The sequence below is a fragment of the Phyllobates terribilis genome, unplaced genomic scaffold (assembly GCF_046119375.1).
Source record: "Phyllobates terribilis strain yellow unplaced genomic scaffold, ASM4611937v1 Scaffold_8__6_contigs__length_399053987, whole genome shotgun sequence".
In the NCBI taxonomy this organism is placed as follows: domain Eukaryota; kingdom Metazoa; phylum Chordata; class Amphibia; order Anura; family Dendrobatidae; genus Phyllobates; species Phyllobates terribilis.
The window spans coordinates 359,156,419-359,179,695 of record NW_027362768.1 but is presented as its reverse complement, the minus strand read 5'-3'; the positions used below and the strand labels follow the sequence as shown (position 1 = coordinate 359,179,695).

At 42.2% G+C, this 23,277-nt stretch overlaps 1 protein-coding gene across 2 annotated transcripts in view; it reads right to left on the bottom strand.

Annotated features, from left to right (window-relative positions):
* Positions 1-9,844: 9,844 nt before the first annotated feature.
* The window catches only part of LOC141156571 (uncharacterized), a 113,119-nt gene continuing 99,686 nt past the window's right edge, over positions 9,845-23,277 (bottom strand). For both annotated transcript variants that reach the window (XM_073642765.1, XM_073642766.1), the window contains one exon: positions 9,845-11,290. In XM_073642765.1, coding sequence (XP_073498866.1) covers positions 11,095-11,290 — 196 coding nt within the window. In that variant the 3' untranslated portion in view covers positions 9,845-11,094. The remainder of the gene's footprint in view (positions 11,291-23,277) is intronic.

Here is a 23,277-nt window from a genome sequence, read left to right as displayed (position 1 = left end):
AATAGATAGATAGATACTAGATAGATAGATAATAGATAGATAGATAGATAGATAATAGATAGGATATATAATAGATAGATGGATAGATATAGAATAGATAGAGATGGATAGATAGATAGACAGATAGATAGATAATAGATAGATAGATAATAGATAGATAGATACTAGATTGATAGATAATAGATATATAGATAATAGATAGATAGATAATAGATAGATAGATAATAGATAGATAGATAGAGGGATAGATAGATAGAGGGATAGATAGATAGATGATAGATGATAGATAGATAGACAGATAGATAATAGATAGATAGATAATAGATAGATAGATACTAGATAGATAGATAATAGATAGATAGATAGATAGATAGATAGATAATAGATAGATAGATAGATAGATAATAGATAGATAGATAGATAGATAGATAGATAGATAGATAGATAGAGGGATAGATAGATAGAGGGATAGATAGATAGATAGATAGATGATAGATAATAGATAGATAGATAATAGATAGATGATAAATAGATGATAGATAATAGATAGATAGACAATAGATAGATAGATAGATAATAGATAGATAGATACTAGATAGATAGATAGAGGGATAGATAGATAGAGAGATAGATAGATAGATAGATAGATAAGAGATAGATAATAGATAGATAGATAATAGATAGATGATATATAGATGATAGATAATAGATAGATAGATAGATAGATACTAGATAGATAGATAGAGAGATAGATAGATAGATAGATAGATAGATAGATAGATATTAGATAGAAGAGATAGATAGATAGATAGATAGATAGATAGATAGATAGATGGATAGATAGATACTAGATAGAAGAGATAGATAGATAATAGATAGATAGACAATAGATAGATAGATAGATAGATAGATAGATAATAGATAGATAGATGGATAGATAGATACTAGATAGAAGAGATAGATAATAGATAGACAGATAGAGAGATAATAGATAGAGGGATAGATAGATAGATGGATAGATAGATAGATAGATAGATAGATAGATAGATAGATAGATAGATAGATAGAAGGATAGATAGATATATGATATGTAGTGGAGTTTAGAGTCTTACCCCCCCCCTCTTTGTATATATTTGATGCTTATGACCCAGGTACAATGTTACAATATTAATATTACTATCAGGTCAGTGTTCTGGGTTGTTTTCTTGGCCTTTAGTAATTATCATCCTTTGCTGTCAGATAACGAGTCCAGGTGTAGAGGTGACGAGGATATAAGGATATTAGGACCCCCCCATCTATATCTTTTGCCATCCGCATCCATCCTATTAACACCAGATCTCACATGAGGCCACCGCTCCCCGTCCACTTATAATTACCAGACCCCCTGCCACGCTCCCTCACTGTGAGGTGCAAAAAATGTCTCCAGTGTGAATGAGAATTTCCTTTGCAATTTTCACAAATATTAATTTAAATAAAATAGGAAAAAAATGCAAAAAAAGAAAAAACAGAGATTGTGACAGACCCTTGTTGTAGTTCTAGAGGGGGAGGTGAGGACCTCTGTTATATCTGCACATGGGGGATGAAGGACTGGTTTTGCATTGGGGTCCGATGTACGAAAAGTGTTTTATATAAAATGTGGAGGATATCGGCTGAATACAAAATGATCCACATTCACAATCTGAACATTCCGTCACCTCATGAGAAGGGGATTGGACCATGGTGAAAAGGGTGAAAAATTTGTAAATCAACATCATTGAAAATATGAATCAAAAATTAAAATTAGGGTGTTAATACTCAATAATAAAACAAAAATCAACTTTTGGAAAAACCCTCCTTAATGTTGCCACACTTTACAATTTCCCAGACATTCATTTCCATATTTAAATTGATAAATCTTTGAACTGAAATATTTAATAAAATAACTAAAATAAAGTTGAAAGATGAGATATAAATATAATTGCAATTAAGTTTTTTTATTATATGTATCATTCTTTTTTCAAATATTAGTTTATTTTATCACACGATTTAGGCAAAAATTGGTTTTGATGGATAAATCATCCAATAAATGAGAAATATAACAAATGTAATTATTAAAATAACTGACATAACCGGAAATTCTGAAGTTCCATGGACATATTACTGTAGATTAAAAAAAAAATCAGAAATCATCTGGGTTGGCTGTAATGCAAATATAAGTTCTAATTTAGAAGAAAAACCTTTTTTTAATATCAAGGAATCTGTTAATAGCCGTTAACAATGGACCGCCCCTGAGCTTCCGAATATGTAAGCAGGGGCGGATTAAAAGTTTACAATACAACTTTCTGTACTGTTTGCTCAAGCGTGGCTTTGTGACTGGCTCCAGAAAACCACTTGCTCTTACAAATCACTTCAAAAGTAAGATTTTGGGGGTAGAAGGTGTTTTGTGGAGTGGGGTGGGTACAATAGCGCCCTCTAGCTTTCTGCTTGAATGACATCATTTAAAGAGGTATTCCAAAATTAGTTTATGACTTTTTTTTCCCACAAATTGAAACCCTGGAATTCTGACTTCAAGCCCATAGCCACCATGGGATCCAAAAACACCATGAAATTATAGCTTTAGACAACACTTAAAGGGGTTTTCTCATTTTCTTACTTAAGGAATGCACTGTTCCTCTGCATCCCAGCTTTATACTTGTCGGGAGGGCAGTTGTCTCCTAAAGATTGGCAGTTGAACCAGCTGTATGGTCACACTGCTGGTCTGAATGGTGCACTGAGCTATGTTGCAAGCAGAGGCAGCTTTGCCTCTGCAGCATCGGAGGAGCGCAGAAGGAGGAAAGCTGTTTGGAACCAGAGATTGCTTTGCAATTTTACCCAATACCATTAACACTACCCTATTAGGGGCTTAACATTTTAATTAAAGAGGAAGCGAGATCAAAGGACCACTGCAAACATCAGGTCCTCCTTATCAGGACCCAACTTGTTCATGGAATAAGCAAGAAATCCATTGATTTCAAGGAGGATCTAAATGTCCTCCACAAAATTAACACTTGCCTACCATAATCAATATGGATGACAACAGCCGGACTCCCAAATTAAACTTTTCATTAGTAAACTTTTCGTATAAGTTGGGGTTATCCAAAGTAGAAAACCCCTTTAACCCCTTTATCACCAAGGGTGGTTTGCACGTTAATGACCGGGCCAATTTTTACAATTCTGACCACTGTCACTTTATGAGGTAATACCTCTGGAACGTTTCAACGGATCCCGCTGATTCTGAGATTGTTTTTTCGTGACATATTGTACTTCATGATAGTGGTAAAATTTCTTTGATATCACTTGCGTTTATTTGTGAAAAAAATTGAAAATTTTAGCAAAAATTTAGAAAATTTTGCAATTTTCAAAATTTGAATTTTTATGTCCTTAAATCAGAGAGATATGTCACACAAAATAGTTAATAAATAACATTTCCCACATGTCTACTTTACATCAGCTCAATTTTGTAACCAAATTTTTTTTTCATTAGGGAGCTATAAGGGTTAAAAATTTGACCAGAGATTTCTAATTTTTACAACAAAATTTACAAAACCATTTTTTTAGGGACCACATCATATTTGAAGTGACTTTGATGGGCTTTTATGACATAAAATACCTGAAGTGACACCATTCTAAAAACTGCACCCCTCAAGGTGCTCAAAGTCACATTCAAGAACTTTATTAACCCTTCAGGTGCTTCACAGGAGTTTTTGGAATGGGGAAGAAAAAAATAAACATTTAATTTTTTTCACAAAAATGTTTCTTTAGACCCCAATTTTTTTATTTTTGCAGGGTAACAGGAAAAAATGGACCCCAAAATTTGTTGTGGAATTTCCCCTGAGCACACAGATACCTCATATATGGGGGAAAACCACTTATTGGGCGCACGGCAGGGCTCGGAAGGGAAGGAGCGCCATTTGACTTTTTGAATGTAACATTTTCTGGAATAATTAGCAGACGTCATGTTGCGTTTGGAGAGCCCCTGATGTGCCTAAACAGTGGAAACCCCCCACAAGTGATACCATTTTGGAAACTAGACCCCTCAGGGAACTTATCTAGATGTGTGGTGAGCACCTTGAACTCCCATGTGCTTCACAGAAGTTTATAACATGAAGCCATGAAAATAAAATTTTCACATTTTTCCCACAAAAATGTTTTTCAGCCCCCAGTTTTGCATTTTCATGAGGGTAACAAGAGCAATTTCACCATGTAACTTGTTGTGCAATTTCTCCTGAGCACGCCAATACCCCATATGTGGGGGGAAAACCACTGTTTGGGCGCACTGCAGGGTTCAGAAGGGAAGGAGCGCCATTTGACTTTTTGAATGTAAAATTTGCTTTAATAATTAGCAGAAGCCATGTTGCGTTTGGAGAGCCCCTGATGTACCTAAACAGTGGAAACCCCCCACAAGTGACACCATTTTGGAAACTAGACCCCTCGGGGAACTTATCTAGATGTGTGCTGAGCACCCTGAACACACAGGTGCTTTACAGAAGTTTATAACATGGAGCCGTGAAAATAAAAAAATCAAACTTTTTCCACAAAAATGATCTTTTAGACCCAAATTTTTTATTTTCACAAGGGTAAGAGGATAAAATGGAACCTAGAAACTGTTGTGCAATTTCTCCTGAGTACGCCAATACCACATATGTGGGGAAAATACATTGTTTGGGTGCACGTCAGGGTTCAGAAGGGAAGGAGCACTGTGTGACTTTTTGAACACAGAATTGACTGGAATCGAGAGTAGATGCCATGTCGCATTTCGGGAGCCCCTGATGTGCTGAAATAGTGGAAACCTCCCCACAATTGACTCCATTTTGGAAACTAGACCCCTCAAGGATTTTATCAAGGGGTATAGTGTACATTTTGAACCCAGAGGAACAACAGAATTTGATAACATTAGGTCATCTTATTGAATAAGTTGTCATTAGTCTTGAGCGCAAGTGCTCGTTACTTGAGTTTGCATCGGGTACTCAGGTATGCACCAAGTATCTCGGGTGCTCAAGTGACATGCTCGAGTCCCCGCCCCGCATGTTTCACTGTTGCTAGACACCCAAAAGAAAACATGCGGGGATCGCTCGTGCATGGCAGGCGACCCCAGCAACGTTTTTTTGGAGCGAAGCATATGGGGCGGAGACTCGAGCATGTCACTCGAGCACCCGCGATACTGTGAATACCGGAGCACCCGATGCAAACTCAAGTAGCGAGCACTTGCGCTCAACACTAATCGTCATCATTTTTTTTTTTTTTTTTTACTTTTGAATAAATCCCAACCCTATCCCCAACCCTAATACTAGCCCAACCCTGACCCTAGCCCAACCCTAATCCTAGCCCAACCCTAACCCTAGCACGACCCTAACCTTAGAGTTTATTTTTTTACACCGTTCCTAGTGCGGTATAAGTGATTAGACGACTTTATTCTTCAGGTCAATGTGATTACAGCGATACCAGATTCATACCTGGTTTTTATGATTGACAGCTGTCACACACTAAAAGACGCTTTTTTTGCAAAGACTATTTTTTTCATCGCCATATTTTGAGAGCTATAATTTTTCCATATTTTGGCCCACAGAGTCATGTGACAGCTTACTTTTTGCGGGACAAGTTGACGTTTTTATTGGTACCATTTTCGGGCACGTGACATTTTTTGATCGCTTTCTATTCCGATTTTTGGGAGGCAGAATAAACAAAAGCCAGCAATTCCGGAATTGTTTTTTTTTTTTTTTTTATGCTGTTCCACGTGTGGTAAAATTGATAAGGTAGCTTTATTCTTCGGGTCAGTACGTTTACAGCAGTACTACATTTATATCTTTCTTTTATGTTTTGGTGCTTTTACACAATAAAAACTATTTTCTAGAAAAATAATTATTTTGCATCGCTTTATTTTGAGAGCTATAACTTTTTTATTTTTCGGACAATGTTGCTGTGTGGTGGCTTGTTTTTTGTGGGACAAGATGACGTTTTTAGCGGTACCATTTTTATTTACATTCGCCTTTTTGATCGCGTGTTATTCCATTTTTTGTTAGGCGGTATGATGATAAAGCTTTGTTTTTTGCTTTGTTTTTTTTTATTTTTTACCGTGTTCACTAAAGAGGTTAACTAGTGGGACAGTTTTATAGGTTAGGTCATTTCGGATGCGGTGATACCAAATATGTGTACTTTTATTGTTTTTTTGTTTGTTTTTTACAATAAATAAATATTATGGGTACAATATATTTTTATTTTTTGGGGATTATTTTTTAAATCTTTTTAATATTGTTTAAAAATATATATATATATTTTCACTTTCCTACACTTTTTTTTACTTTTACACATTGTCCCACTATGTGACTTTCACTTTTTGCTGCCTGATCGGCTGTATAGCATATAGAGCAGCAGCTCCCTGTGCCATGTAGGCTGTCAGCGCTTCACACAGGGGAGATATTACTTTGGTCATGCACTGCGCATGACCAAAGTAACTTCCTGCCTCCTGGTAACCCGGATGTTGTCATGATGACATCGGGTCGTCATGACAACATCCGTGAGCCGCCGTAGACATCGCTGGAGGCTGGAGAGAAGGTGATACCGGCGCTTACCTCCCCCCTTGCCCCCGCAATGCTGCGATCGACTTCAATCGCAGCATTGCAGTGGTTAATGTGCAGGGAGCGGTGCGGGACCGCTCCCTGCACATAGTACCGGGTGTCAGCTGTGACAATCAGCTGACGCCTGGCGGCGATCGCCCCGCACCGCTTGTGTGCGGGTGCGATCGCATTATACGTAATAGTACGAAGCTGGTCTGTAAGTCCCAGGGCGCAGCTACGTACTATGAAAGGGGTTAAAGACGTTAGTTTAAAAGTATCCTCATGTTTAAAAGGAAAGAGTGGTACAGAGGACTTGTTCTTCTGTCCTATAAAACAAATATAAAGCATTGATTTGAATGAGCACAATGCAATACTTAATTTCACCATGTGATGGTGCTGTTGGGAAACTGAATACTATGTTTTACCATAGATTACAGGTGATCGCTGGAGGTTCAAGCAGGAGGGCACTTTGCAATTAGCTTATTGTTGAGATTGTCCAACGTAGAGAACATTTATCTAAAGTAGAGATGTAGATGTATAAACCTAAAAAAACACTACACCAGAAGAAAGGTATAAAGATACTTGTGCTCAGAACTTAAATTGTTGCATTACATACGAATATCAAAATCTGGATGGGGCAAATACGGACGGACGTCTTTCCAATTATATTCTATGTAAGTACAAATGTATCAGTTTCAATACTTTTTCTTTACAGTAGAAACAATTATGTCAAGGACTTCCCAAAAACGTGGTGTGAACCAGGTCTGAACAAAATTATACCCACCTAACAGATAAGAAAGAAGTTTCTATTATGTAAAATCAAGCATTTAATTTTCATTTTTTTTTAAGTTTAAGGCAATTTGGCATGGAAGGATTATTGCGTTAATTAGCAATAAAAGCTGTGATTTTTTTTTTTCCTAAATGCGGCCCGGGCTCTTGGGTATGGGACTATTATCTTTTTTTTTTGTCATTATGAGATATTTGACATTAATGTTAAAAACTTCCAGACAAATATCCGAGGTGCTGAGATACAGTATTGTAAAGTTAAAAAGATGATAAAATAAAAAATAAAAAAAAGGGCCAAGGACGATATCATTACAAAATAGGCAAAGGCTGCCCCCTAGAGGAAATATGTAGAAAGGCATCTAGACTTCATTAAAAGCTCGGATTTAGAAGCTTTTATATAAGAAAACTGCATTATATGAAATATTATATGAATCCGTCCAGCAAATGATTCTGATACTAAACCTCTGGGGACATAAATTCTCTATATACAGTCAGCAGACATCATGGGACATTTATGGCTGCCTGTATTCCATGGCTGGAGTTGTCACAGAGGCATTTGCAACATCTTGACACCTTGCGTGTGACCCAAGGGCGTTATAACACTATGCTCAATCACAAATGTAAAGGACTTCTTAGTTTTCCCTCTGCTTTATACTGCAGCTCTGATTTTTTTCTGACTTTCTTTCTCACCAGGAAGTCAGTGCATGAAATGATAATATATCCCTAAAAAAAAATTATAAAAGTTAGAAAAAAGTTTTAATAAAGGGAAATCTTCAAGATTTACTTGAAGTGAATCTCTGGCTTTTATCATTAAACTTACATTGATTTGTTACTTAATATATCTTTAGAGAATCATAGATGTTTTTTCCTGATATAGAGCTGAAAAAATCCTACAGATTAATATGCTGGCTGAATGCACTGTCCACTAGGGGGAGCTAATGAGCTTAGTGCATACTGCTTCATTACTCAGTGCAAAAATCAGCAGCAAATTCTTCAGCTCCCCCTAGTGGTGACTGAAGGTAGCCAGCATTTACAGAAATTCTATGTCTATGCAGTGGATTTGTAGCTGCGCGTCAGAAATACATTATGTAAGGCTCCTGATTATCTCAGATTTACTAGATATGTGCAGAGAAATTACTCTGATCCTGCTCTTTATAGGTTGACTCTCTTTAATGTTGTAACATAGAATGTATTAAAAAGTTGCAAAGCTTTAGAACAAAATGTATCCTGCTTTCTGTAAAGGATTGGTTCACAAATGTATCTAGGTATTTGTATATAAATACTGAATAGTGATAACTCCACCCCATTGTCGTTATACATAGTGACCAATACAGGTGTTGACAATTTTGGGCCAATTTACTCCCATTCCCAGGACCAGCTCCAATCCAAAAATGAAGTTCCCATTTCTGGACACGGTAAACCCCTTCCATTTTCAGCCCATTACACTGAATTGTGACATGTATGTATTATATTCCATGGATCTTAAAGGGCTTGTTCAGGACTTAGATCTTGATGACTTTCCTTTTAGGATTGGTCATCAATATTTGATCGGTAGGGTTCTGACACCCGACATCCCCACTGATCAGAATTAAACAGTGCACAAAGCCAGAGATCCGCAGCTTTGTACGCCATGTAGTGGCCATTCTCAAGAACTGCAGTTTGCCAACTATTTAAGTGAATGGGAGCTGAGCTGCAGTACCTAGGAATGGCCACTACTCAGCGTATGGAGCTGTGGTGTACACAGTGTACACCCAGCTGCTTCAGGACCTGCAACCAGCTGATCGGTGTCATCCATATTTAAAGGGAATCTATCACCAGTTTTTTTATACCCTATCTCAGAGCAGCATGATGTAGAGGCAGAGATCCTGATTCCAGTGATGTATCACCTACTGGGCTGTTTGCAGCAGTTTTGATAAAATCCCTGTTTTATCTGCAGCAGATCTCCGAGTGCTGAGCACTGTATAATCCCGCCCACAACACTGGCTGCTTTTTGTGTACAGAAAGCAGCCAATCAGTGGTGGAGGTGTGGTTGAACTATATAGTAGCAGGTTTGTAGTCCTCCTGCTGATAAAACTATGATTGTATCAAAACTACAGTAAGCAGCCCAGTAAGCAACACATCGCTGGAATCAGGGTCTCTCTGTCTTTACATTATGCTGCTCTCAGATAATGTGACAGATTCTCTTTAAGTCCTGAACAGCCCCCTTTAAATTTGTTATAATCTAATCTTTTATGTTAAACCTCACTTATCCTAAGACTCTGTTCACATCCGTCAGATTTAATGGCAAATTATTGCATCGAAAGAGAAGTGAATAGATTGGTAGCTAATCAAATTTGTTACAAATTTCCCCCCAAAATTTTGGATTCTAGTGAATCTCAAATTTTCTAGATTGGATTCTTTAGTAGGCTGGGAAGGGGTTAAAGTAAAAAAAAAAACACCATATACTCACCTGTCCTAGACTCCTAGGTCCACATCTGACTCCTTACGCCGCCTCTGACAGGTGAGATCACAGAACAGGTGAGTATAATAAGTTTATTTATTTTTGGTTTTAACCCCATCCGTCCCCTTTATTCGTTACGGTTTGGGGTCTGGAGAAATAATAGAGCATAAAAAACGTCTTTTTCATGGCAGTCTGGACACTTTCGATTTGCAACAAATTTTATTAGTTCTGAATAGTATCTGCAAGCCAATCTGAGCGAATCTGGCTGATGCGAATTTTCGGGAGACGTGCTCATCCCTATTAGTGTGGAACGTTGCAAAATTTAGGCTGTGTTCACACGTTGCGTTTTTTTTCCGCAAGCAAAACCCGATCTCTTGGCGGTAAAGAAGCAACGTCAAAAAAGCAGGTTTTGCTGCGTTTTTTGCTACATTTTTTGCTGAGTTTTTGAGGTGTTTTTGCACTTACCCATTGCTTTTTATGGGTGAAAAATATTGCAAAAAACGTTGCAAAAACGCAGCTCTTTGACGAAACAGGAAGAAAAAAACAATGTGTGTTCGGAAATCTCCTAGACGTTGCTGGTACTGAAAAAGGCAGCTGAAAATTTGCATAAAAAAACGCTGCAAAAAACGCAACGTGTGAACATAACCTTATGCAGCCATAATGTCAGAAATTGCAATCAGAATCCTGATTAATCTGATTTTAAGTCCCTGGTGTCATTCTGATCTGTTGTAGGATGGATCAGCACAGAACTGCGTCTTCAGACATCACTACACAGATGTGAACAGAGTCTAAAACTCCGAAAAGTAAATATACTGTTGTTTTTTTTTTAAATTGTTTAAAAAAAATTAAAATTGAAAACTAAATTAATCTTAAAGTGGACCTATCACCGGATCAAAAAGTGGCCAATTTTCGCTTTTATTTTATTCCCCCATTTGAGTATTCTGTTTTTCCTTTTTTCTTTTAAAAATCCGCCATACGGTTGCAGAGATATGGGCTTTTTTACTTGGCGCTTCTTTACATGGGGGCGTGGCTCACAGGATCCTCAGGGGCGTGTCTTTAGGCTACTCTGTACCGCCCCCCCCCCTTGTAAATACTAGCACTAAATAAAAAGGCTTATATCTCTGGAACCGTGTGACGGATTTAAAAAAGACAAAAACCGTATTACTCAGGGGAGCAGTGGAAATAAAACAAGACCAAAATCCGCCTACTTTTGACATGACCTTTAAACTAAGCATTTCCCATCTGATAATGACACATCCTTGAATTAAAAAGGATGCAACGTCATTTTAACAATTGCTACCACAGACTTTGGCCCCCATCAATAACTAAGTTGTGTCCGGTCATATAATCTGAAGCTTCTGACGCCAAGTACACCACGGCGGCTTGTAGATCTGTCACTTGTGCCAGCCGCCCAGCGGGGATATCGGCCAACCAGCGCGCTACGAGCGGGTTTAAGGCTTCTGAATGGATAAGCGGCGTGTCCACTATGCCCCTGCAACAAAGAAAAACAAAAATGTAAATGATTTTAATAAGAAATATTTGGGAATTATTCTTTCACAGTTTTCTTTTATAGAATGTTTTTTTTTCAATATCACTAAATCCATCATGTTGCACGTGGGACATCTTATGGGTATGGCTACATTATGGCATCTGTGATGAGTGACCGGGTGACTACAAGACCCTACAAACTACAATGGGTCGTTATTGTTATTAGTCATCACATATTGGCCAAATGGACCTTTTGGGCCCCCCTTAGTCTCCTGGACATCAGTGCAATTGTAAACCTTGCACCCACTTCACTTATGCCTTTGGGTGTGAGTAATTTTTACAAAAAGACCACGAGGAATAGGCAAAAAAAAAATCACCATTATTTACTAAAAAAATATCAATCAATTTGGGACATTGAGTCAAATTAGCATAAAAAAATTCTGTTTTGTTTTTAGCAGCTTGAAACTGTAAAAGTTAAACCTACTTCCAAAAGGCTGATAACAGATAACAATAGCTTATATTTTGCAAAATAAAAAAATAAATAAAATGAAATAAATAACAATAATAATAATCAATAATAATAAATGGTAATGTAATAAGGTGTATAATAATACATTAGAATAATAAAGATATTTTATGTAAAGTTTATTGGATATAATAATAAATAATAATAATAATAATAAATGGTAATGTAATAAGGTATGTAATAAATTAGAATAATAAAGATATTTTACATAAAGTATATTGGATATAATAAATAATAATAATAAATGGCAATATAATAAGGTGTATAATAATATAGTAGAATAATAAAGATATTTTATGTAAAATATAATGGATATAATAAATAATAATAAATGGTAATGTAATAATGTATAGAATACATTAGAATAATAACGATATTTTGTGTAAAGTATATTAGATTAAATAAATAATAATAATAAATGGTAATGTAATAAGGTATAGAATAAATTAGAATAAGAAAGATACTTTATGTAAAGTATATTGCATATAATAAAGTATTATTATTATTATTATTAATAATAATAATAATTAATAAATGGTAATGTAATAAGGTGTTTAATAATAAATCAGAATAATAAAGATATTTTATGTAAAGTAAATTAGATATAATAAAGTATTATTATTATTATTATTAATAATAATAATAAATAAATAAATGGTAATGTAATAAGGTGTATAATAATAAATTAGAATAATAAAGATATTTTGTGCTAAGTATATTGGATATAATAAATAAATAATGATTGGTTGATATGTGCTTCACTAGATCTACCGGACAGGAAGTCTGCTGAGCGTGGCGAAATATCCGCCGCTGCAATCACATCATCATTTATATCTCATTACTTATTCCTGATTCCACTCTGTAAAATAAATTATGTAGTAATGATATCAGATAAATAGATATTTCACTATGGACCAGTTCAATCAATTAAAGTCAATAAAAAAAAATACAGAGTGGCATTAGGGTGGGTCTGTCACCCCGGCAGGACACGAGGGTCCCATTCACTTACAGCAAACAGAGATCTTAAAAATGCAAAGAAATTAATGCATGGCAGAAGAGGTGAACAAATTAACTCACCTGGTCGATAATCAATTTCCCTTTTATTCTCATAAATTTGCCAAAAATCCAATTTCAAAACCCAAAGAATCAATTCTCTATGAATCAATTGCAATGAATAGAACAGTGGTCACACATGTGCACTACTTCTTCTCCATTCATATGGGAGACAAGAGGCACTGTTCTCATAATCAGTGGGGTCCGGGTCTCCATGATCAAACTTTTAAGTATATGTTCACACTGCGTTTTTTGAAGGGTGAAAAATCCAACAAATATCCAGTGGGTGCGGCCTCGCTCCATACAACTAGACATGCGGTCATTCAGTGGGAGTGGCTGACTAAAGGGCGTGGCCTCTCTCAAGTGTATGGAGCGAGACCACGCCCACTGGACAGTCTCTGGCCGGGAGTATGTATAACTCATACATACCCTCTGGCCCCAGCTCAGAAAATGGCGAATCCTCGCAGAGCACAGTGCCTACGCTAGGGGGATTCATAAGTCTGAGGTCACACAGAGTGACTGCAGACATCAATTTGACAACCCTTTTAAAGCATTTTTATGTGGATTTTTTGAGCAGATCCCCTTGAAAAAAAAACTCAAAAAACATGTTGTGAAAATATGAGATTAGCTGATTTTTGGGAAATTTGATTTGCATTAAATAAATCAAATGCAAATCAAATCTGTCAAAAGCAGGTTTTAAAAAATAAAAAAATCACACACCTTTCCTTGACCCTCCTCACTCCTCTCTCGTTGTCACAGGGTCCCCCAATCGGCTTCTCCATCTTTCCTCTTCTCAATCAGTCTTCTCATTCTGGACCTCCGGCACAGTCATTCTTCACTAGACACCCAAGCCAATGATGTGTGTCGTTCCCCATGAGACCTACTGAAGAGTGGCAGCACCGCTGAGCTGGAACGGGAAGAAATCCGAAGAGGAGCAACTGGAGGACCAACTGATGGCGGGAAAGGGTTCTGGCACCTGACCTGAACTTTAGTCCAAAATTCGGTTAGAGTACCAGAACTGTACCTCAACTTGAACCAGAACCCGAACCCCATTGAAAACAATGGAGACCTGAACTTTGAATCTGGAAAAAAATCTCTCTGTACACGGACTTCCCCCAGAACTCAGTATTTTGCAATGGACTTCCGGTAGAAGTCAATGTTCTGCGGTTATTGCAGGACACTAACTGTCCGGTATGAACCCCGAATTTTTAAGTTTGGTTTCACTCATCTCTAATGGGGAGGGTTAGGAGAATGAGTATAATAAGGTTTTATTGTTTTTTTTATCACCTTACCACCGGGTAGAGTCCAGTAAAAATCAAATCCCCAAAAATTTGGATTCACTATCATCACAAACTTTGGTGGAAATTTGTTAGTTTAGATTGATATGCCTAAAATGCTAAAACACGTCCCAAGCCCCTTGTCACTTCCCTCCCCAATTCCTCCCCTAAAGCAATGGAGGACTCGGCCAGTTTACTAAGCACATAATAAAGTTCAAGTCTCAATACGGCCGGGAGGGGTACTCCGATCTCCTCGCTGAGCACCCAGCCCCCTCCAGCCTTGACGACCTCGATTAAAACAATGATTTCCCATTAAAATGTACAAAACGGCATTAACATCCCATTTTATTAATGAGAACCGGACACAATAAAACTTCAATTTCACCGGCGGCGGTGGCGGCAGGCATGGATGGAGCTGACACTGATTGGCGCTATCTCTCCTCGGCATCATATTTGTGTTGTGTGCAATGTATAATTTGTGTAGCCCCCGGAACAAATAAATTTACATATCTGTGCCGACAATGAAATTCCATTTAACTTCTTATAGATGACAGTAACTAAAATCTGAACTGCCAATTGTAGTTCATTAGTGTGGCAGGGACGCTTTCCAAATGTTAATAAAAATTCCAACATGCTGATAAATTAGCGCTTCTAAGGAGCATGTGACACCCCGGTTAACATATTCAACCTCAATTATAATTCCCTTCAGCACCCTGTTATCTGAAACTTTCGCTGGCAATCAAAGGTGCTGTTTTTCAGCGGCCAATTTTCTAGATAATGTAGCTTATCAACACAGTGGGTAAACTTGCTATGAAATCAAGCAGCACTGAACCACACACGCGCTAATTGCAATGCTTTTTTTATGCATATTTACAGCCTGTCATTTCAAAGAAATCAGTGGCCCATTGAGGCACCCAGTTAGCTGCGAGAAGTGACGCCTGCAAATGAAAATTAGCAAACAAACCGGTGACAAATATGAAATGAACAAATATATTGAAAGGAAAGGAAAAAAAAAAAAATTCTCTCCTTTCAGAACATCTTCTTCGGTTTAATTTACGCCGAGGCCACGCAACGGTGATTCCAAAACAGAGAACGCAACAGTGATTCCGAAAGAGAGAGGGGGGTGCGGTTACCGTATGGATTTGACAACAGTTTGGATCTCATTTATTAAAACCATCAAAGGGTATGTGCACACAATGTCATTTTTTGGAAAAAATTTTTCAAGAGGAAGATGCATTTTCCTAAGCGCCTTATTTCGGGATTTTTTGTCATATTCAGAGTAAGGGTGAGTGGACACGTTGAAGTTTGGGTTCTGGTACCGGATCCAAACTTTAGTCCAAAGTTCAGTTCAGGTACTAGAACTGTACCCGAACTTGAACCAGAATCCGAATCCCATTGAAAACAATGAAGACCCAAACTTTGGTCTCTCTCTCTCTGCAATGGACTTTCCCCAGAACTCCGAACATTGCAACGGACTTCCGGGAGAAGTCCGTGTACGGCGTTTAGCACCGGACTGTCACGGGTGTGTCAGGTGTAATAGACAGTCTCCCTGCATCTGACTGTAGAAGGTCACTGCGCTTGGCATTACAGACGCCTTCTTAATCCTACTTCCTTTAGGACCCAGCGGCGACTTCCTTCCTGCTACTGATTGACACAACCTTGCCTGGGAGTTAAAAACACTCAGTTTGCTCCAGGGAATCGCCAGTGATACTTCTATGTACCTTTGCGCAGGCTTGGAGCACTAGCAGTCAGCTAGCTTCTTCTCTGGTGCCCTTGGAGGACAGTTGGCGTTACTCCTCTGTTGTCTGCTCAAGCTAAGTTTATCCCCTTTGTTTGTCTACCTTGTTGTCTTTAGTTTGTAGTGGGGCCTGACCAGTGCTCACCCCTCCCCCTACCTATTTAGGTCCAAACTCTAGGGACATCCAGGGCTTAAGGTCCTGCTCGGCGATAGGTGTGGAACCTACATAGGGACGGTAGGGTAGGCAGAGTGATATCAGATCTGCCTAGGGGTCTCCACTCCCCTAGTGCTTGGGCTTCCTTCCCATCTTTCCTTTGTGTTGCACTTAGTCTTTCCCACACTTTGCGTGACACAGTCACTAACTGTCCGGTACAAACGCTGACAAAATGCTCAAAAAGATGGCTTTTGAGCCTTCACGTTGACTTCTATTAAAAAGTATAGTGGGTCCACCAAATGGAAAATGCTTGGTGAATGGTTGAGTTGCTTCTTACTTAAACTCTTGGCATCTTTGGAAACCTGAAGCAGATAAAAAACGCTTAAAAGACGCTAAAAAAACATATGAACAGCATCTGGCAACTGCTAGTTGGGTGGTCCTATGTAGGACACAGCCAACGTTTGGCAGAGGAGGCAGTGCTAGCACAGGGTGTGGGTGTGTGGCGCCCCTGAGGGTTCAGTCGCCACAAAGGTTCTGCACCTCACCCAGAGGTGTGGTGTCTCCCTTCTCTCAGGTAGGATGGGAGTGCTGCACAGAACCCCAAAACACCTGCATCCAACACTACACTACTCCAGACCGGCTGGAGGGGCAAGACGCAATGTATGTTTCTGCTGAGCCCTGACCCTGGCTGGACTGGGGGGAACCCAAAGGTAGGGGGAACCAGTAGTGGGTGTGGGTGGAGGAAGTAGATAGAGGAAGCACTTTTCATAGGAGTATAAATAGGGAAGCCATCTTAGGGTGGCAGTTCAGTTGAGTGGTGTAGTAGTCATGTCAGTTCTAGGGATCTGTTCAGAAGAACAGCTCGGGACTGTTCAGAGGAACAGGAGGCCCCGGAGGGGAGCAGGGAGTAGGCTCCGTTCTACAGAAAGGATCCCAGGGGGTACGGCGTGTGCAGGACGGCACCCGTACGCCCCGCATCTGTCAGAAGACAGAAGGATTGCTGCGGCATTGTAATTCCCCAGGAGGGTCAAGTAGGTCCCGGATCCGACGTACAGGAAGGACTCAAGAGCACCGGAGCGGGATTGAGAGTGGGCAGCACAGAGCAGGAGGGAGAAGGACCAGAGTAAAGATGGTCAAAATAGGAACACAAGAAAGTGGGGTTCTGCCAGGTATTCCCAAGTTGCCTGAGGAAGGATTGAACCTCTGCCCGGAGAACGCAGCACGACGTGGGAGGCCTTTACCTGCACCGTGCGCCTGTGAAGTGTCTAAAGAACTGTCAGTAAAATCTTGGATGACTGCACCGCACTGCCTCCGTCCATTCTTTCAGCGGCACCATTGTTCCCCCTGCACTACAACGCCCAGCTCAACCAGCACTCCATCTTACACTGCCCTGAGGCCTGCTCCATCTGTGGGGAGCTGTCCCATCACTTGCTGCCCTAACATCTGCCTCAGAGGACTGCTGCAGCGCTGGTGATCTTCACCAGACACCACAGGTGGCGTCACAAAAAAACCCCAAATAAGAGTAAACCCCCCTTTTGTTGACCGCCCTGGTCCACGGACCGGGACAGCCACCGTGATATCACCTGTCAACCAGAGGCCCAGCTGCCGAGTACCCCACGGCCCTGGGGGCGCGTCATCTTTGGCGTCACGAACAGGATGCGTGATCAGCCCGTACCGGCGGGTGAAGTGTGCCTAAAGTATTGTGTTTTGTTACTGAATGTGGCGCCTGCCCCAGAAGAACGGGCGCCATTATGTGCGTGATCAAAGACAACAGTATGGAACCTCCCATCGTGGGCCGGGTCCCAGAATGGCGCCAAAAGCATACCCTGCCCCTTGCAACAGTGACTGGCCGCATAGATGTGTCCGTCAAGGCAGGAAGGCCGTCACAGGGAGTGACCGACTGCAGATGGCCATGGGACCGCCCCCAAAAGAAGAGAGGAGGCGGAGAAAAGGAATGGAGACAGGGTGTGGTCTCGACCAGTCTAGCCAGACCGCACCCGGCAGCCAGGATGGAAGGAAGCAAGAGTCCAGCCTCCGCCTCTGGCCTGCCACAGCATCCAGTCACCCCCCTCACTATAGAGGGAGAAGTGGAAAAGTTGTCCCCGGAGGACGTGGAGGTCCTCGAGAGCGAGGTTCTCGAGCTGGGCCAGCAGGTGGAACAAGCCCAGCAGGCAGCGGTCGCAAGATGGAAAAGCGAGCTGCTGGAAAAGTTAGCGGCACAACGGAAAGTGACCCCGGATGCCAGCAGCCGCACACCAGCCCCGGCGGAGCCTGCGGAGAACCAGGAGGCCGTGTGGAATGCAGGAGCAGGTAGGAGAGAATCCCCAGTCCTGGGCGCTGCCAGCGCCAACCTGCTCCTGGGCCTCTTCCCCCAGCCCTTGCCGTATGCTGCCGTACCCTGGCTGGAACAGCCATACAGCCCGGAACCTCCACCCCCGGGCGCTGAAACAGAGGGCCCCCCCGTATAGTGCCCCCCGGAACCTCTAATACCGGGCGCTGAAGCTGCGGGCCTACTGCTGGAAGCCCTCCCGCCACCTCCGCCTCCGGCACCAGAGTGGATCTACGGCGCGCCGGTCTTTGACTGGTCCGCCCGCTTCAAGGATCAGCAGCCGTGCCCGCTCCTCCCAATACCAGCGCCCCCGGTTGCCTGCCCCGGCGGAGAGGAGTTATGCTGGGACAACCAGGGGGGGTACCTGATGGGGTTCTCCCAAGAAACCGAGGCCGCCGCCCTGCAGAGGAAAGAGTTCCGCAGGCGGGACCTCCAGCAATTTTAAAGGGAGGGACGCACACGGGAAGTGCGCAGTGAACGCCTGGAGGCCTGATATAAGGCCGCCAAGGCACAAGTCCGCCAGGCGGAGACAGCCCACCCCAGCCCCCGCGAGGAAGGCCTCATTGTTAAATTCAATTTGAAGGCTGGGTGGGGCTTCATCCACAGTCCCGAGTTCAGCAGGGACATATTTGTCAACCGGCGGGATGTGGAGCCCGAGCTGGAGGAAGGCCATCCCGACCGAAACCTGTATCCGGGAGATCATGTCACGTTCACCCGGCACCATGGAGAACGTGGCTGGTATGCCCTGCATGTATACCATGTCAACAAGGACACACCGCTGCAGGAAGTCCCCTGTGACCCGGCTGGGTCAGGGAAAAAATTAGGAATACCCCAGGCAGGGCCCCCACTATTAAGCCGGCAAGTGGGACTGGACATTGCTATTACCGTTAAAAAGTTGAATAATGTAGAGTGTGTGTTTCTATTACCCGTAAGGGTATACAGGCTGAGGACTGTGAGCAGCCGGACGTTGACATTGTACATAGTTCAGCACTTCTTAAAGTGCACCCTATTGGTTTTATAATAATGCCCATGACCACAGAATAAAAACCCGTTTGGCGTGGCGGAAGCCGTGGTCCAACTCAGGATCGCCTATGCCCTGCAGCCACGCCCAGGGCCTATGTTGAGGGTTTGCAGATGGGTCCCTCATGCTGCTACCTGTTGCACTTGGAAAAGAAAAATATTATTTAAGAAAGTTTTTATAATGTTTCTAAAAATGTAACCTGCAACCTTAAAGTGATGTGCCTCCCATAAAGGGTCGAATGTTTTTATAATCTTATATGCGGATGCATCTTAAAAATTTTACATGTCATATATCCCTGTTTTTGTTTTGTTCCAGCCCGCGGACGCGCTGTGTTTTACCGGGGGGGAATGTGGCGCCCCTGAGGGTTCAGTCGCCACAGAGGTACTGCACCTCACCCAGAGGTGTGGTGTCTCCCTTCTCTCAGGTAGGATGGGAGTGCAGCACAGAACCCCAAAACACCTGCATCCAGCACTACACTACTCCAGGGCGGCTGGAGGGGCATGACGCAATGTATGTTTCTGCTGAGCCCTGACCCTGGCTGCACTGGGGGGAACCCAAAGGTAGGGGGAACCAGTAGTGGGTGTGGGTGGAGGAAGTAGATAGAGGAAGCACTTTTCATAGGAGTATAAATAGGGAAGCCATCTTAGGGTGGCAGTTCAGTTGAGTGGTGGAGTAATCGTGTCAGTTCTAGGGAGCTGTTCAGAAGAACAGCTCGGGACTGTTCGGAGGAACAGTCCGGGAGCAGAGTCTCATTAGGAGATCTGCTCCCCAGTTAGGGCCAAGTGTGAAGGCCCCGGAGGGGAGCAGGGAGTAGGCTCCGTTCTACAGAAAGGATCCCAGGGGGTACGGCACGTGCAGGACGGCACCCGTACGCCCCGCATCTGTCAGAAGACAGAGGGATTGCTGCGGCATTCTAATTCCCCAGGAGGGTCAAGTAGGTCCTGGATCCAACGTACAGGAAGGACTCAAGAGCACCGGAGCGGGATTGAAAGTGGGCAGCACAGAGCTGGAAGGAGAAGAACCAGAGTAAAGATGGTCAAAATAGGAACACAAGAAAGTGGGGTTCTGCCAGGTATTCCCAAGTTGCCTGAGGAAGGATTGAACCTCTGCCCGGTGAACGCAGCGAGACATAGGAGGCCTTTACCTGCACCGTGCGCCTGTGAAGTGTTTAAAGAACTGTGAGTAAAATCTTGGATGACTGCACCGCACTGCCTCCGTCCATTCTTTCAGCGGCACCATTGTTCCCCCTGCACTACAACGCCCAGTGCAACCACCACTCCATCTTACACTGCCCTGAGGCCTGCTCCACCTGTGGGGAGCCGTCCCATCACTTTCTGCCCTAACATCTGCCTCAAACGACTGCTGCAGCGCTGGTGATCTTCACCAGACACCACAGGTGGCGTCACGAAAAAACCCCATATAAGAGTAAACCCCCCCTTTTGTTGACCGCCCCGGGCCACGGACCGGGCCTGCCACCGTGATATCCCCCGCAACCAGAGGCCCGGCTGCCGAGTACCCCACGGCCCTGGGGGCGCGTCAGGTGCCATATTAAATTCTTAGTGCCGACGAGCACCTTCACGCAACTCACAGGTGGTGGACACAGAAGGACCAACTCTCCACTTTCCCAAGTGGGGAAAGTGGAGAGTTGATCCTTCTGCTTCCAAATCTCAAGGACCACGTAAAATGATGTGGCGTGACATATTTGGCCCACGATCCTTGAGTTTGACACGTGATTTAGGGTGTCTTGGTATTAGGCAGTGGTATAGGATTGATGGGGGGGAACAAGGGCGGTTGCTCTGTCCACAAAATTCTTAGGGGCGCAAAAATATTAAAAGAGAAAACAAAGTAGCAGTAGTATTTCTAGAGCCAATGTACTTGCCTTCGACTTCTCGATCTCAAGGCAAACGCCACTTTGAACTGTATGGATGTCAACCTGATGCCAATACAGTTGGATCCTGGAGGAAGAGCAGAGATCCACAGACTCTCTATGGCCTATAAGGTACCAGTGTCCTAGCACAGGTGACGCAATAACATCACTATATTGCGCTGCCTTTGTGAAGAGGAGAAGAGGGCTCAGATTAGGTGATTGTAAACTTATTTTGTAGGGGGTAGCACAAAAGGGACATTTTTGGAGGTCATACTCAAGGGCCATCATTACTTTTTATGGCAGAAAAAAGAGAGCATTAATGCTTTCTAAAAGGGCACTCAGGGGACATTATTTGTTTTAATGGAGTCTTCAGGGGGCATCATTTGTTTTAATGGAGTCTTCAGGGGCCATTATTTGTTTCACTCAGGGGGCAATATCTGTTCAAAGGGGGCATTCGGGGGGCATGATTTGTTTCAGTGGGGCACTCAGGGGGTATTATTTGTCATAGGGGGGCATACAGGGTCATTATAGGTTTCAAGGGGACACTTGGGAGGCACACGCGGGATCAGCTATAATGTTAGTGAAACCCAGCAACAGGTGAATTTTCTTGTAGCGCCATCACAGGAGAAATGAAGCATTACACAGGTAGTTGCCATTGACATAGATGGGCTGTCTGTGTACTACTGTCACGGGTGTGTCAGATGTAGCAGACAGTCGTTCTGCAGCTGGTTGCAGAAGGTCACTTCGTTTGGCATTGCAGACACCTTCTTAAATCTGTCTTACTCTAGGACCCAGCAGCTACCTCCCTTCTGCTTTCATTGACACCCTGGCCTGGGTGTTTAAATACTTTCAGTTTGCTGCAGGGAGGGGCTGGTGATATTCACATGTTCCCTTCTGAAGGCTTGGAGCTATTGCAGTCGGCTTACTTCCTTTCTGGTGCTTGGAGGACGTTTGGTGTAATCTCTCTGCAGTCGGCTCAAGCTAAATTTCTTCCCCCCTGTTTTTGTCTTCCTTGTTGTCTTTAGTTTATAGTGGGGACTGACCAGTGTTCACCCCCCCTTCCCTATACAGGGCCTAGCTCTAGGGATTTCCAGGGCTTAGGTTTCCTGTGCAGCGATTGGTGAGGAATCAATATAGGGATGGTAGGGGAAACAGGGTGATATTTGATTAGACTAGGAGGTCTCCACTCCCCCTTTCCCTAGTGTCTGGGCTCCCTTCCCCTCATCCCTGTGTGTTGCACTTTGTCTTTCCTCCAATGTGACAACTATATGGACACATTGGCTCCCCAAAAACTAGAAACGTTCACAGGTTATGCTGGGAGTTGTAGTTATCCAACTGTTGGAGGGCCACGGGTTGGAGACTACTAAACCAGACAAATCCTAGATTTATTTGTGTCCAGTAAAAGACGTTCTGCTGACACCACGTGCATTTTTTAACCATTCTCCTGCCAGGGTTTCCTCCCAATAGTTCATCTATTATGCTCCGAGCAGCTTTACTGCAGCGTAAGTCTGTATTTCCATTACTATGCAAAAGCGCTAATACTGGCCGCTGCCTCCAACACTTTGAATAATGTATCATTTTGGCCAAGTACCACTAGATAATGGCCCTGATTTCTTTCCTAGTAAAATATTCTGAAAGTGGTGTTGACATTACCTAATGACTAGTGATGTTCAAACAAACTGCTTCATCAGATCAAAACCGGGCGACGGCAAATATTTCTTTCAAAAATATAATACGATAAGGAAATATTGTCCTCCCATTTTTATAATTCAGCGTTGAAGTGGAAGTAAAGAATTCTTATGTAGAAGATTCAAAAGAAGTGCAATTATTTATTTCTTGTGGTTGTTAATATATATCGATCTTCACCCAAGTTAAATGGAAGCTCATTTTTTAACCTAATTTTTATCCTTTTTATGATACAGTGCCCCAAACATCTGCATGTAGTTCTATATGGCAAAATTCTGGTTGCCTTCAGCCACCACTGCTGGCCAAAAAATGTGAGAAAGACAGGAGGAACCACTATTAG